Source organism: Vanessa tameamea, chromosome 10 (genome assembly GCF_037043105.1).
Source record: "Vanessa tameamea isolate UH-Manoa-2023 chromosome 10, ilVanTame1 primary haplotype, whole genome shotgun sequence".
Classification (NCBI taxonomy): domain Eukaryota; kingdom Metazoa; phylum Arthropoda; class Insecta; order Lepidoptera; family Nymphalidae; genus Vanessa; species Vanessa tameamea.
The window spans coordinates 653,656-671,734 of record NC_087318.1 but is presented as its reverse complement, the minus strand read 5'-3'; the positions used below and the strand labels follow the sequence as shown (position 1 = coordinate 671,734).

General features: G+C 30.9%; 1 protein-coding gene across 1 annotated transcript; it reads left to right on the top strand.

The window, feature by feature from the left end:
• Positions 1-5,103: 5,103 nt before the first annotated feature.
• On the top strand, positions 5,104-16,954 carry LOC135193470 (activating signal cointegrator 1 complex subunit 2 homolog). Its single transcript, XM_064216071.1, has 3 exons — positions 5,104-5,289; positions 13,099-13,366; positions 16,293-16,954. The coding sequence occupies exons 1-3, from the start codon at positions 5,275-5,277 to the stop codon at positions 16,886-16,888; spliced, it is 879 nt and encodes a 292-aa protein (XP_064072141.1). The 5' UTR covers positions 5,104-5,274; the 3' UTR covers positions 16,889-16,954.
• Positions 16,955-18,079: the final 1,125 nt, after the last annotated feature.

The window sequence follows — 18,079 nt, the reverse complement described above, 5'->3', positions numbered from 1 at the left end:
GATTTATGAATGTTATAAACAGAATTATTTGAAAATAGCGCCCTTCGAAGGCCGATAGGGATGACTGATGAGCTTAGAATACTCTAATTCCATTTTACTCTATCTCTACAGAGTATTAGCGCGCTCCTACTAATGTCACCACCTAGCTTATATATTTTAAGGAGCACTTTATTCATAAAGATACGTCCTCACCTCTACTCTCCATATAATATATATTTGACATTTATGCGAATGACAACAAGTCAATACAATAGCTGTCACATTAATGCAATACGTCACAGATAATCAAGAACAATTGGAATTCAAAGGACTCTAAAAACTATCTCCGCCCACGCTTCACGGACTGTCACCAACGAATTCCATTGTAAATCTATGGATTAGTATGAAAGTAGTCCAAGAGATACCTAATACTTTTGTACCTAAACAAAAAATATATATTACATTGCAAATATTCAATTGGTCCATGATACTATATTAAATTGAGATAATGAAAATGCAATTATAGTATTATAGTATTAGACATATTCTTCTATAAATATTAATATTAAATATTAAATAAATATTGGACAACATCACATACATTACTCTGATCCCAATGTAAGTAGCTAAAGCACTTGTGTTATGGACATCAGAAGTAACGACGGTACCACAAACACCCAGACCCAAGACAACATAGAAAACTAATGAAGTTTTTCTACATCTACTCGGCCGGGAATCGAACCCGGGACCTCGGAGTGGCGTACCCATGAAAACCGGTGTACACACTACTCGACCACGGAGGTCGTCAAAACGTAAGCATTTCATATCGTTACAACTTGTAACACTGTTTATATTCCAATATTAAATTCCAATTAATAAGTTACGTAAGAGATTTGAAGAATTCATTTGTGTTTTTATAGAATATTAAATATGAAATAATTCTGTTACTTTAATTTATTAAAGTATAATCTAATACCACGAATACTACTACTATTGGGCACCTACTGGCACTTATGATGTCATTTTGTGTGACACTAATGTTACTATAATGTTAATTTGTGTAATCATGTTTTATAGACCAATTTGTTATACTAATCGATTCGTATATAAGTTTGTGGACATATAACATTAACACTATGCCCTTATTGAACAAGAAATTATTAGAAATATAATGCCCTAAAACTATAGACCTGCATACCAAAGATATGCTCGCCACTTTTGATAATTTTTTCAACACGCGTTTACATTAAAGAACCCTCTAATAATTTATTCAATAAAAATATATAAATGTACATACATATTGTAGGTTTTGGTTAGGTTAGTAAACGTTGCAAATTCTTTGCGCAATTGCTAATATTTCTTTAAAAACTAATATTGTTAGTGCAACTAATAACTATGGCACTAATCCTGTACATTTTTGCTTACAGACCATCTGATTGTAAATCCCACCAATGGCTAATGCTATTTACAGTGTAATAAATAATATTTAATACATAATATTCCTTATACAATCAATGCGCTGCCCACCAGAGAAGCTAAGAAATGATATCCCTAATGTCTGTCTGGCTCACCTTGTATACCTGAACACATCAGACGACACTCAAATCACTTAGTAACAATGCCGTGTCGAATTATAATTTTACCGGCGAGTGAATCTACGAGGCGAAACTGGAAAACTCAGTGTACTCTTCCACGAGGTTTATTGCATTAACAGTCTTCGATATATCTATAATACGAGTGACCGGCGAATTGATCCAGTGGATAGCATTGAAGACTGCAGATCCTGTGTTCTTGCATCAAACGCAGGGACAGACAAATAACAATGATTCCCCCGGTCAAGTCGGATTTGACCGGATTATGAGGGTGAGAGAAAAATAATGTACTTATGTTAGTGCACATATTTGAATACTATAAAATCTTCTGTTTATTTGCTTATCCCCACTACGAATGCAGTCTATGACCGAAATCTGTCAGATGGACATCATCATTAATCAAGGAAACCGCTTATCGTCAGATCCATTTATTCGTCTAGTCAATATCGTATATGTAATATAAATGTTAATCTACTTTATGAGTTTGAATGCATACGAATATGAAAAACTAAACCTATAGTACCGTGTAGTTAATTTTAAAAGCTATTAAAGATGTCCGATTAATTAATATTACATTTAAGATCTGCAATTGTTTATTACAGTTAAATATGTTATTATTTTATAATAGAATTAAATTAAGCGCATGATGTGAGAATTTTGAGGTATTATGTATGTATGTATGTATGTATGTATGGATTCTATGCATGTGAAAAATAAAAAAATAAACTAAAAAATATAACGCGAAAAAAATTGCAAGTATAAGTTTGTTGTACATCTCATATATGTAAAAACGAAATCAATTGAAATATAATTTATTCAAGTAGGCTTGTAAAAAAAGCACTTTTGAATCGTCATTTAACGAACTATATTAAGTGAAGCTACCATCGGATCGGAATGTAGATTCTAACGAGAAGAACCGGCAAGAAACTCAGTAGTTATTTGTTTTCAACATCTAAAAATACAATCATGTTAGTTAAATACAATTATATATGTACGTAATATATCTGCCTGGAAGTCAACAAGCATTAACTTCACGCTTTTTTATCATTTATATAATCTTGTATCGAATAATATGCTTTCTTTTGTGAACGATTTGAATTTATGAAACGGCAAAGTTGAAAGGCAAATAATAATAGTAATTGAGTGACCTTTCTCAATCGCTGGTTGAAAGTATAAAGATAAGAAAAAAGAAAGAACTCCTGCAATGAATACAATTGGCGGTACCGATGGCCGATACCTGACCCCAACCGTATAGGACAGTAAGGTAAAAGTAAAAGAGACTACCGAGCACGAAAAGTTTATATATAATATGTTTTTAATGTATTTATAAGGATATAATGTCTGTAATACTTTAAAGTAATAGTTGGATAGAGGTGAGTTTCTTCTCATCCGACTAAAGAGTAACCCACTAGTGGTTTAAGACGAGACTATAGTCTCCCCTAAGGATAGACCCGTGGAATGTGGCATTGGCAATGTGGCAATCTCTTGTTGTCTCCATTCCATGTAGAGGACGGCTGTCTCTCGATTTTAGTGGGTAAACATCCCACATACTCCACGCCCAGTCGGATGGATACAACGTACAAATTCCTTGCCAATTACAAAAATAACTATAGAGTAATGTTTTAGTTTTTTAAAATTACTCTTTCTTAGATAAAATATAGTATAATACCTAGTTTTCAAATGAATTTGTTTAACCGCTTAATTTTTTTTATTATACACATTTCCGGAAAAATATCCGAACCCATTTACTTTAACATTTAAATATCAATCTATATTTACAATGAAGTAATAATACTTTGACAATAATAACAAAAAATATATAAAAAAAAACTTTAGTTTTTAACTTTCGACGTTTATCAAAAGTGAGCGATCTCCTGGCCTATTAATACTTGAGACTGGTCGTCCTTGTCCTTGGCGTCTTGATGATTTAGCGCTCTAGGCGCTGCAAGGGCTAAAATACTATGGAATTACAATATGTCTCCACCACACACTGACCTTATCGGAAACTGTCATCTAAATTATGGAGAAATTAATCGGGATGAACTAAAATATTCAGAATTACTAAAACATATATATTATATACTATAACATAGTAGTGTGTACACCGGTTTTCATGGGTACGCCACTCCGAGGTCCCGGGTTCGATTCTCGGCCGAGTCGATGTAGAAAAAGTTCATTAGTTTTTTATGTTATCTTGGGTCTGGGTGTTTGTGGTACCATCGTTACTTCTGATTTCCATAACATAAGTGCTTTAGCTACTTACATTGGGATCAGAGTAATGTATTTGATGTTGTCCAATATTTATTTATTTATTTAGTGTATCTACGACATATATTTTCGAGGGTTTCTTTAAATTATAACAAGCATTTTCACGTTATCAGTTACAATACTAAATATTTACAGGCCTTATATTAAGAAAACTACATTTACATTATAATTGAAGTATCAAATAACAAAAAAAACTCTAGGTTATGGTGTATTTTGTTGAAGTTTACAATACGAGTGTGACCCGGATGAAAGTCACGATGCATGCCATTTTTTACATACCACTATCAAGCAACGGCCCATCCGCATTGCTACTTAACGTTTACGTTAAACTACGTATAAATTAAAACGTAAACGTATTATAATTAAATATAGTTAAAGATACGATGTAGCTTTCTAGAATGTTCTGTTAAGTTATGTTAGTTAAGCTATCGACTAATATTCTTAAAAGACTTTTTTTTTATTTATGGGTTTAAGCCCAAATTTTTAGTCCTGAATACTAAAACTACAATACTATGAAATATTTATAGTTCAAGCTCTTGAATAGTAATCTTATGACATACATTATACGTTACTATTAGTAAGTAGATGATACCGAGATAAATTAACATAACAGAGTAAATTTTTTTATTGTTTAATAGGTAGGAAGACTAATATGCGATCACCACCTCCTATAGGACATTGACACTAAGAAATATTAAAATCTTAGGAACAACTACGATGGTATAAGAATATATAATCATTTAATGTTTGTTACTTTTCAAATACGTACTCAAACTGGTGTTAATAATGGTAAGGGTAGCACCTACTTACACATCCCATATTCTACCGGCAAACACCAATATTTAGTATAGATCCGGTTTTACGGGTGTAGGAGTCAGTTTAATTACAGGCACAAGGGATATAGCTCCTTAGTTGCCAAGGTTGGTGGCGCATAGGTGATGTGATGAATGATTAATATTTCTTATTACCGTATGTAACAGGTTACCTTTTGCCAGACTATCTACATTTTGACATAAAATACCGTTGTAACCTATATTAAAACCTTTTTTTGATTTAGATTTTAAAACATCATCATCAAATTATTTTTAAATCACAAAGTGACATAAATCGAAAAAATAAAAACTACTAAAATACTATTTTACACAGATTATATATATATAAACTAAATAATTAACCCCTATTCGTGTCACCATAATAAATACCGTCATGAATTATTGAAAGATTGATAATAATTCAAAACCAGCAAAGCCAACGAGGGTTCTGTTACAAAACCACAAGGGCTCCGCTGGCCGCATGACAATATTTAGCGGCTGTTGTAACAAAACGACATTATAAATACAAGTGCCGGCCGTGAGGCTCACAAGTGTGTGAGACGCCATAGCCACTGCAAAACGCGCGAAAGTTTGACGTTTGCATTCGGAAAAATTTAGTTACAATGTTCGTTTTGAAGGTTAGTATTCTTTGTTTTGTTTATTTATTGTAAAACGCTTGTTAGTTATTATTTTTTTAAACGGTTAATTTTTTATAAAAACATTTTTCTTTTTATTTTGTAATTTGTTTATATGTTAGGATAATTAGGGACGTCAAAAATACAAATATGTGTACAGCCAAAAAATAATAACAAAGAAAAGGCTATAAAGTACGATAAATAATCGTTAAAATAAAAAAATCAACGTATTGTGCAATATAGAAATATCATCTATTGTTTTAAAACCGTTAAATTAAATAAATATAAAATGCTTTAACATAATCACATAGATTATAAATAATTAAAAAATATATAAAATACGTAATACTCACAAATATTCATTAAATATAAATATTTTTTAAATCAACGTATTTATTTCAATCGAACCTTATATAAAGCCACTCACATATTTATTTAATAAGAAATCCCATAAAATCCTTACAAGATATATCTAGCTATAGCTTTAATCAAAGCAAAGCGTCAGATATTTTTGATATCATTTATGTCAGTTGGTATTTAGTTTAAAAAAAAAAAACTAGTTTGAAATAACATTCGAGTTATACCTTTTTCATGACACAGCGACTTTATTATATCGTTTAATGAGATTCGAGTCTTTTTTTTAAATGTATGTTTCGTAAAGAATATTATAATTGAATATTAGTATTAAATATTTAGTTCGTTACTTTTGATAAAACTATTATCAGCATTTACTCAATTGTTAATTTACAATAAAAGAAATACTTAAAATTAACATAATATAACAATATACGTAGAACATAAATAACTTGTACATTAGTTTTATTACAGAATGTACTGGTAATATTATACAAAGCTATCAAAACAAGGATAGTTGCATAGGAATGCTGCAAGGCATAACTGCGCGGGCGCAGCTTTACGTAACAACCTAAAGTAACAACTGGATCTAATGGTTAGGAAAATCGTTATAGTCTGTAATTTATAGGATTACTATATGATCGGCCATTTTATGTTGTGTATATTAGGTGAAATGTTGCGTAGTATATAATTTCGGTTTTCATAAATAGTATTCACTTGACCAACTGGACATAAGTACAATATAAAATATTTTAGGATCATTTTCTTAAACATATACATACGTAATATGTTATAGTAGTAAAGCTTTTTTTCTTATTAATTTAAAAACATATCTTTGATCAAAATTATCCTTATTTTTCGTAAAATAATAATAGCTTATAAAATTAAAATATGGTTTTTTTTTATAACTTCTGTTTCTATATATATATATTTCTATGTATATATTTCTATGTATATCTTTTATATGCGAACGTACGTATAGCTAATATGAAATTAAAACCAAATATATAATATACGAAATGATTTAGGCGTGTACATTTTGTTTGAGTTACAAAATAAAGGTTATACTGTTTTGTTTTAAATAATTTATGAGTCAGGTTGGCGTTTACATATTATTGTATTTATACCAGAGTTCGCGGATATATATCAATTGTTTTTTATCTTGATATATATCAATTAATTTTTTCCTATCTTCTGAACAACACTCATAGATCTATGCTTAAGGCCTGACTCTGAATGATTTCTTTTTATGATTAGTCGATTATAAATTAATATTAAAATGAAATTAGTTGATTTATCTCACAAACAAATGAAGATATAATAATAAAAGGTACTTGTTTTTAAGTGTTAAAATCTATATATATATATATATATATATATATATATATTGATTTTTAGAATTACATTAAATTATGTCCTGTTATTTACAAAACTATCATTAATTATAAAATCACTTCGCACCGGTTCCGAATTTTGAATCAACGAAAAATAGGCAAGGAACAAAGATGTCAATATTTTTATAGTAATACATTACATAAAATATTTATAAATCATATTCAACTCTAAAAAACAATATTATTTATTTCACGAGACTATAAAAAATATTAATAAATAATACGTAGTACTTGTAATTACGTCTCGACGTAGCGCGTCGTGTAGCAAGGTCGTTACGAAGATGCGTAGACTCATCTTCAATGATGTGTAGCACATCTAATAGATATTCTGAGTTATACGTCTACGAACTATATTACGGTATGTTTGACGTCTCGTTCGTTTATTACAGATACATTTAAAATAGTTGAATTGGTTTATATAATAATAATTTAGTACTACATAATGAACACAATTGATTTTGAATGTGAAGTGTATAAGATTGGTTTTATAAGGATGACGTCGACATAATATAAAATTAGTTAAGTTATCTCTTTGATATTGTAAATATTATTTTATTTATATTGCTGACTGTCAGCTAATTTTAATTTTCCGACCGTGACAAATACGAGCTAAGATTGATTATTCAATAAGTACGAGTCATGATCAGGTTATTATTGATTGAATTAAATATCCAATCCAACAACAAGTTTTCGGGTATTGTCTATTAGACTTATGGCTAACTAGTACATTGAGAAAAGTTAGTAATTTATCAAAAAAAAATTTGCTAAATAGTAATTTAGTTTCGTGCTAATGACTAACTCGGCCTGATTACACGAAACATTGATTTCATTCTTGTATATAACGATAGTATTTTTTTGTTTCTTAAGAGATTTATTATTTTTAAGTTAGTCAGCTTTAAGCCTAATTCTCAAATATACAATTAACTTGAATACAATATTTACCTGACCCTATAAAAATCATTTTATAAACTTCAATTGTAATCAACTATCAGATTAAATATTATATGTCTCCGAACAACTGCTTATACATGTGCCAATTTTCTTGAATATTTTGTCTATGAAAACAAACCGAACTAACAAAAAGTAGTCTTTAATGTCTTTGCAAAATACCTTCCTCTTTATATAATTTATACATGGACATTCCTTATAATCCATTTTTCTGGTAAATCCCGTAATCGATGTGTAATCGATGTCCAGATCCATGCTATCCCTATGCAAATACCATTACGATTAAATTAGTGTTTCTTCTTTGTTAGGTAACAAACGGTTCTTTTCGCTAACTATGTGAGTATAAATAATTAAGATTTTCTTTACTATTTCATTGACACGGTGTAACTTGTTACGTTGCCAGAACATGACTAAGCGACCTTGAGACGGCGAATTTCTTCAAAAGCCAATGTTACGTGAAACAATTAAATGTAACTAGGCCACACGCCCGGCGTTGCTTAAATCGCTATCGTCGAGAATACTAATAGCCTGTACGGAATAACAATAGCCTGGTTAACCGACTGCGCAAGACAAAAATTCGGTTATATTATATCTATATATGAATATATTTATTAATATAATAAATATATTATATCGGATAAATTAATGAAGAGGTCACAGATGGCGATTATTATTAACGGTATCCTGGACTATTATCAGATAATGGGGATTAAAAATGGAGGTCTTATTCATGACTGGCTGACTGTATAGCAACCAGTACAGCCTCTGAATCCATAGTCCTTTAAGACAAGGAAAATATGTTAGTGGATATTTGATAATTACAAAAAAAATATATTGAAATATGTATTGATTGATTAAAACTGATTCGATAAATAACATGGTCAGCGTTGTAAGGTTCTAAGTTAACTTATTTAAACTCAACCTCAATGCAATAATATAGCATTGTATTGAGTGAGGAACAAGACAATGTCTTTGCTAAATCACCAGCTGGGCATTTCCAAGGCGATAGTAACAATAATATATTTATTAAACAAATCGAGTAAAGCCTTAATAACACTGCTACTAAACCATATTATTCAAAAATATTAACGCTATGATTCATTGGAATGAAACTATGTATGTGAGTTATCTCCGTTATCTCCGACGTGAATGTTGTTGTTTCTTTACCGACGTCACATACGACCTTTTTTGATGTGTCATGAATATATGTATGGACAAAATCGATACCTTGAATGACTTCATTTAATGATTTTCCTTTGTTGAAAATAGTTGTTTAACCAAAGATAACATTGCGATAAATGTCATTATTAAAGATTTTCGTTGCTTATTGATGTAACGAGAATGCTACAGCTAAAAATCATAAAGCATTTATTAATATATATATATACATGTACTATTAAGATAACGTTCTATACACATATATATACATATAAGGACTGAGTCCCCTTATTCATCTCGCAAGCATTATACGAAGAAAGCTATACCGATTTTTATAAAACATCATACCACAATCTCAATAAAGCCTATTTATAAATACACACACTTAGAACCTATATAAAACTACAAGACAGGAAATAGAACACGATCAACAAACCCTATCCTCATTTTAAGTTATCAAACGAACAAAGTCATAGGCATAGCTTATTGATAAAAATATTAAAAAACAACAAACATCTATGTACGTAAAGCTATGTAGAACTACGTATATTAAATATTTAATTATTATTGACGTCGCATTCCAGAGGCTTCGACGGAGTAATAAGCTTTCGATATCATAGCGATGAATACGAGCAAGGCCGACCTCTTGCGAAGGTTTCATAAGTTTGTTTATGTATTCAAATACGAATTCCATCTTATTAGTTGCGTATTTGATGTACTGGTCGTTGTGTCATTGAAATTTAACTACGTGAACACAACTTAACAACTTAAAGTAGTTCACAACTGGGCATGTGCCTTTTCCAAAGTGTGGCAAAGCGGTATTCAAGTTTATAAATAATCAGTATTTGTAAAAAGTAAGGAAGATCGTCTTTTAATCCTGCTTCGGATATAAATCCAGTGTAAAGATTTGGCAGGAATTCCATCATTCATCCTAAAGGGCTATAGGAATGAAGGATATACATAGAGTACACCGCCTTGTGATATTTTCTATTATGGTATTATTTTATCTAAAAAATAAACCTCATAATTAAGATATTTTGTACAGATGTTACAAATAAATAAGTACAATTCAAATTCATTTTATTAGATAGTCAAAATAAAAAGTATCAACTACAGGCCGCTGTGCGAATATATTTCAAATGTACATAAGTTTATATCGTTTTCTATTATATTATATAAGAAAACATAAGTAGATTTATAATAACATGAAATTATATGCTAATTTTTAAATAATTACTTTATTAAAAATAATAATAAATCTTGTGTATATGTGAATTTTAAAACCCAGTCCGTTTTAACTTGAAAAAAATTTTATTCAATAATCTCTATTTTAACCAATTAACACATTCCCAATTAGTTAGATTACTTATCTTTATTTTTTGAAGTACGTTTCCGTGTTTATAGCGTTATATTCTAAAAAATATACTACAAAAATTGTATTAAAATGTAGACCATAAATGAGACTATCAAACATCATTGGAATTTAAACAAAAAGTGTCTACAAAACTTCAATAGAAACGATCACAGAGTATTCTTAAGTCGTATTGCGGGTGGATATCGGATACACTTACATAAATAAAATTATTAACTATTGATTGAAGAACAAGGATTTGAATAATTTTATATAAAAATAAAACCATAAATTGTTTATTTAATTAGAATGATATTGTATTTACGTACGACTCTATTATTTGTATTTAAGAATGACTTCAATTGCAATCAAAAAAATTATATCCTTGATAGAATTATATTTGTTAAGTCAACCTTGTAAAATTGTATTTGTTTCTTTGGCTTATATAATATGTAACAGTTCCGTAAGTAATGTTTTTTGAAAAAATAAATTATAAAGATAGATAAACAGATAAGAATACGGTATACATCATTGTAAGACGGTATTATCACTAATAGTGATCTTGCAAGCAAGCTTGACTAAACATACAGAAATGACTCAGATAAATATTATTATCTGGAAAGAAAATAATAATTTAAATCCGCTTTTTAAATATTTAAATGATCAAAATGATTTAAGTCATACTAAAATATTTTGCGATTGATTTAAATATATATGACACATGCGGGTTTCCTTATAAACCAAGACAAATATGTCTTCGCGGTAATTTCGAGAATGTATCATAAACACGTCTTAAGTATACATGAACAATATACTATGTTTACAAATAGGTGTATTATCTTATAAATATTTAGACGGACTGGTTTATGGGCCGCCAAGACGTATTTGCGCCCTAAGAAATTTTAACCATTCCTTGCATCACAGTCGCCAACCTAGAGGAACGAAGATGTCGTACCTGTAGTTACTGATATTGTTATAAATATTGGTTTATGGCGGAATGTACCCAGACGGGCTACCACGAAGCCTTATCAACTGGTAAAAGGCTTTCTCTGCTAATAAAAATATATAATGTACATATCTGAAGCAACAATAAGTTTTTATCACGCCTAACGTGTGGGTAAACACGCAGACAATTTACTACCTACTAATATTAAAAATAGTTCCGTATATAACAAGGTTAGCCAACATTCACTATTCTTTGTTGCTGATAAAACCAACGCCTTAGGTTCGGAAACTGTTCTAGATTTGTTTTCCGTTTTAACTGTTTATCAAAGGTCGAATACCGAAACACTGAATCATATTTTCGTAATAATTTTAAAGTCACTTAATTCTCACACTGACACGAAATGTTTTTTACCGCGTTAAACGCAGGCAAGGATCCTGTATGATTAATCAAATTGTAAAACCATATTTTTTTTAAGTTGTTTTATATAACAATTTAAAATGAGCAACAATTTCTTCTTTAACATATTAAAAGTTATAAAATACTCTTTAGTTTATTAATATAATTCTTATTAGTAAAGTGGACGTAACAGAATAATATACCTGTCTAGTGAGCCAGTAACATTTATCTAAACTGTTGTTTCTTTAAGTATGTGCTAATTTTCGTTTAACTTTATCTCTATATAGTTCAAAACAAGTCGCTTCCCGCCGTCTGTACACTTAGATCTTTAAAACTGAGCAATGTTAATGCAGTTTTCATAAATAAATAAAATAATTCAGGAGGAAGATTTATTTATTTATGTGTATAATATTCATATTAAAGTAGATTAAGTCAAGAAATTTAACTTTCCTAAACGGAGACATGAATTTTTCTTTTTATGTCTGTCCTGCGATCTAAAAGTGTTATGTAGAATTATATACCCTCATTGTACCCGTGTATATTCGACACAAGTAGCTAGAAATGTTATATAATGCTCTATGATTTGTTTATTTTAATGCGCAATCATAAATACTCGTTCCATTTAAAAAAATAATATCTCATATGATTGTCTATTGGCTCTATATTGAGAAATCTATAGGCAACATCACGCTACGACTAACGGGGACTGAACGTTTAACTTCACGAAATAGTTAAATTCATTATAAATAAATATACCTCGATGTTGTTTGTGCGTGCATCGTACCCCATAATTTTGTATGCAGTCTATCAGTCTGCCTCAGGCGATTGAAGAGTTAATACAAGATATTATACCTATCAATATAACGCTTTCCATTGTCTGCCTCGTTAGTCTAGTCTCTGATCTAGTGGTTAGGATATATGACTGCAAATCCTGAGGAACTGGGTTCAAAACCCAGATCGAACCAATAAAAAAGTTATTGGGTTTTTCTCTTAATAAATATCAGTAACAGCACGAAGTCTGAGAGTTGGAAGTGTGCATTCAAAAAGTACGTAAAGCCGTTGGTTCCGCCCCTAAACTCTTTCCGCTCGTGTCGGATTAGTCGTCCTACCAGATTATGAGTGAGGGAATTGAGAGTTTACCTGTGTTTACGCACACACTTTAACTTTATAATCTATCCAGCATAGTTGGCCGAAATTGGTCAGGACGATATTATAATCTATGTTTTTGTAACAAATATAACATTTTATATTTAATTTATTTTCAGGGAATGTTGCTGTCCGCGCTCTGCGCGTTAGCATACTCGCAAAACTACGGCCCGACGACGACCCCGGTGCCGATCCTGAAGCAGATAAATAGACAGAACGATGATGGATCATACAGCTATGGTTACGAAGCCGCGGACGGTTCTTTCAAGATTGAAACGAAATATCCAAGTGGTGACGTCGCCGGCAAATACGGATACGTAGACGAAAGCGGAAAAGTTCGCGAAGTGTCATACGGCGCGAGTAGCCAACGAGGATTCGAGCCCGAAGGTTTGTTTCATATTTTACTACGAACACACATACAACTCCATGTATTCGCATCTGTTATTTTATTTCTTTATAGATTTTCGAAACACCATCGGCATTTTCACAAATTGTTGAGTAAATGTCGGAAAAAAGTTTTTGTTCAGTGTGATGCAACACGACAGGCGTGTACAATACACATGTATAACAAAAAACTACACTCGTACATCAATATATATTTAAAATAAAAACAAAAACATGAACAAAAATATGAAATAACATAAATTACTACAAATTAAAAAGAACTAAAACATAAAATTAAAACAAAATATATAATTTGACACTAAATAAGCAAAGAGTAATAGTAGTAAATTTAATCGACATTCTATAAATATACTATGTTGAACGTATTGGAGCAGCGTGGAATAAGCTCCAAACCTTTCCCTCAAAGGGCTTAACCGAAGGCTTAGCCGTGCTGAGGAACTTCTACAGGTGTTACTTTACATCTGTTTGGCAAAACCTCCTTTTCTAGCTTAGCTACTTTCAAGCTGTTTAAACGCAGTTTATAGATACCAATCACATTTACAGCACAAAAACGGTATACACATATCCAAGGCCTAGTCAAATTTATTCATGATTAATACCGTTATGAAAATGCTATATTTAACAAATATATTCAGGTATGTCTGTTTTTTTTTTGTATTAGGTAGGCCAACGGGCAATTGGATACCTAATGATAAACGGTTACTACGGCCCATAGACATTAGCGCCGAAGAAATTTTAGCCATCCCTTAAATCTCCAATGCACCACCAACCTTGGGAACTAAGTCCCTTGTGCCTGTAGTTACACTGGCTCGCAAGGGTGACCTTCAAACCGATACACAAAGCACGAAACCTTACTACCAAGTATATCAGCCTATCACCAATTTGTATAAAAGTTATTGAACATCGCCAAAAAATTAAGTACCAATCATAATATTAATTATGTAACTGAACACTGATATAAAACACTCTCTTATTTATATGAAGTTTTTTTTATGAAAAAAAGACATAAATAATTGGCCTAATTGCGACCACAGGCGGTACTTGCCAATGTAAATGCATTACCAAAGATTATACAAGTAATTAACGGTCAAGTGACATTGAATCTAAGTTTACAAAAACTTCTAAAGTGGGTTAAGAACTACTAAAATTATATTACGCCATCGATTACGTTACCTACACTAATTTACTTGAGAAAGAAAATGAATGCTCGCAAATCAATCTAATTGATTTTGTAATGCGTGTAAAGGAAGTGTTCATAATTAAAATGATTAGAACCTTTGCGAACTAGAAAAGAATTAGAAACTTTGTAGATTACTTTGATACTGATATTTGTTAATCATTTGCAAGCATCGATACAAATGTGTCAACATTTCTAAAGTATTTGTTGTATATAGTTAACGCATAGCTCGAAAGCGAGATACTTTTATAAACACTCAGCTTTACTTCCTACTTACCTTATTTGGTGGTGGGGTTTTGAGTAAGCCCGTCTGTGGTACTAGTAATACTTAACAATGTCATGTTCCGGTTTGAAGGGTGAATGAGCCAGTGTAAACACAGACACAAGGGACATACCTTCTTAGCTCCCAAGGTCAATCTCGTCAATGGGCGGTGGTGACCACTTACCATAAGGTGGCTAACTCGCCCACCTACCTATATCATAAAAAATTAAATTATTGTAAAATATAAGGAACATAATAGCGTAAGAACAAATTAATTTTTCTTATTAAAATTTCCAATAGAGCGTAAATACTATTATACGAGTGTGACTCACTATGGGCAAGATGTGCGGATAGTACATTAATTTATATTAGAATTGCGATTATACTTAAAAGACGCGGATAAACAGATACCTCAAAAGTCGGATACGCGTTCCCGGGGTTTCGCAATTGTCTGTGCGCAGCGGTATTCACTAAATGTCAGAAGACCTACTAGCTCGTTTGGCCGCAAAAAATGATTGAAAAGAAAATCTTGATTGATCAGCTTATAATTAATCAGTTACTTTATACTGTTAATAAATTTGTGCTTCTTGTTGTATAGTTGCACAAAACCATTTGCTGGTTCTTTGCAGTCTGCCCTGGTTACCACTTAGTGGTTATACTACCGAAATATTTAGTAAGGGAATTGAACATAAGAGAAATTACAGGCACATAGATAGTACTTAACATATTAAACATGGTGACCATAATCAAAATATACTTTATTAAAGTAGACCTTTATAAAATACACCTTTGAATCATTACACACATATGAAAAAATAGAAAAAAAACTGGTGAGTCAATATTTTTCTCCAATAAAATAGGTGTGTTGAAAAACTACCCAGTTGAATCTATATATCCGACTAGAAAATCAATAAATACTAACGCTTTTTTTAGTACCTATAACATATATTGACCAATATACCAAATAGTTTACGAAACCAACATTTGTCATTTTTTTTATCATCCAGAATATTCCAAACTCCCTTCTCCAGTCACGAACGACTCGGCTAAACACAATTTCTATTCTGGTTACCTACGGTAACCTTCACGGTCTAGTTGTACAAGTAGTTGACCGATAATTTAGAATTAGGCATGAAACAGATTACATAACTATAGTCGTTCACGGTCAATTAAATTAAGAATGAAGAACGTTAAAACTTTTTGAAATAACACAAGTTACGCTCGAAATCTTTCCGTATATAAAATAATATACTAATTAATTACATAATGGATTTAAAAAAAAAATATTTATAATTATTTGTTGAGACTCATCATACACGTTTCATCAAAATGCAACAAATGACACGTTCAGCTTTACACCACGCAGGATCAATTCATCCAGGGGTTACATCGTTGAGGTTAATTATTTAGAAATTATTGATTAAATTATAAGTTATAGTTGTTATATGCAATCTCCTGTAATGTTACAGGCACTGGCATCATGGTACCACCACCTACATTACACGACCCATCAACAAACGCCTTGACCGATGGCCAAGAAGACGACGGCCAATACCGAGAGGACCCGAGGATCTACGAAGACCCAAAATACAACGGCCGAGCCCAAGCGAGACCCAGTGCTGTGAGACAGTACAAACAACCAGTCCAACCTCAAGCTAGCTTTCAATCGAGCTTCCAGTCCCAACCCCAGCCCACGTACCAACAACAACAGTACCAACCGCAGCAATACCAGCCACAACCCCAGTACCAGCAACCACAGCCCCAGTACCAGCAACCACAGCCCCAGTACCAACAACAACAATACCAACCTCAGCAGCCTTCTTACACGCAACAAAGCAGTCTTTTCAGTCAGTCTCCACAACAGTTTCCCCAAGAGAGACCTCAGAGCCAGGTCTACCATCAGCAGCCCCAGTTCTCGTACCAAGCGTACACACCCCAACCTTACCAGAACCAGAACTACCAATCTCAAAATTACCAAACCCAGAATTACAATCCCTTTAATGGTCACCCAGCACAAAACTTCGACCCCAACACAGGATCATACTCTATCAATTTCACTGGTTAGTTAAAAATTTAGTTACTAAGAACATACCTCATGGCGTTCTTGGAATAATTAGAAAAGTTAAGACTTAGGTTTAAAAATTAAATTGCTTTGGTTTGATTTCGAAAAATACGAATTTATAGTCTAGAATGGAAAGTATATTAGAAGTATCTTATTTATCTATATGTTTATATAATATATATATTTATATATGATTTCTATGTATTTATTTATATATTTAATCCCAGATTAAAGTTTATTTAAATTCAGTTATTTAATCTAAATTTCAATTTATCAAAGATTTTTTAATAATAATTTATTTTATTTACTTATTTATATCATAGAAATTATTTACATCACGTCTGATATATTTTCCGTTCTAAGGAATGACTCAAGTTTCATAGTATAAGTATATAGTAATCCCTCCGCTATTTGCAGCCATTTAAAAAAAATCAAGAATTTTTGTACAACAACGCATTTTAAGCCTATCCTCAAAATTATTAGTAAAGATTTTGTTTACTTTATCGTCTAATAACATTTGGTCTTGAGACACACACACACACAAATACACACACTCAAACGCATTAAGAAATAAGTACCGCTTTCATTTGTAAATATGTAATACGAAACTTACATGTATCTCTTTTTAACACAATTGCATTCATACTTTGGGGAGCATTTTTTATCTCTTTCTAAATAAATTCAATTAATCTTCGCCATATTACATATCCGTGTCTTAAGATTAAATGTTATTTTGCATACTTAGTACTAGTCAATATTTCGAAAATAAATATTTCGGTACATTAAGCTTTACATAAATTATTTTTATGAAATATATTTTCATATTGATATAATTATATGACCAGTGAAATTTTATATTAAGCTATGTACGTATACTTTTTATACATTTATACCTAAATATATTTTTGTTATGTAATATTTATATAATTATATATATGTTTCATATTCATATGGAATTTAACTTTTCTGTATATTATATATCTTTAATGTATATATCGTTTTAATATATTATATTTAGTATATTTATACTCGTGTATATATTATTATTTCATACAAAGATAATAAAATAGTATACTATATATATATATATATATATATATATATGTATGTATATTTTATAAAATATAGTAGTTTTTTATGTTTAATATGTTTATTAATAATTAAATAAAATCTATTTATATTTATGAAAATAGT

Coding starts and splice junctions, on each gene's coding strand:
- LOC135193470 (XM_064216071.1), top strand. Junction 13,367..16,292: donor ACGAGGATTCGAGCCCGAAG/GTTTGTTTCATA, acceptor GTAATGTTACAG/GCACTGGCATCATGGTACCA.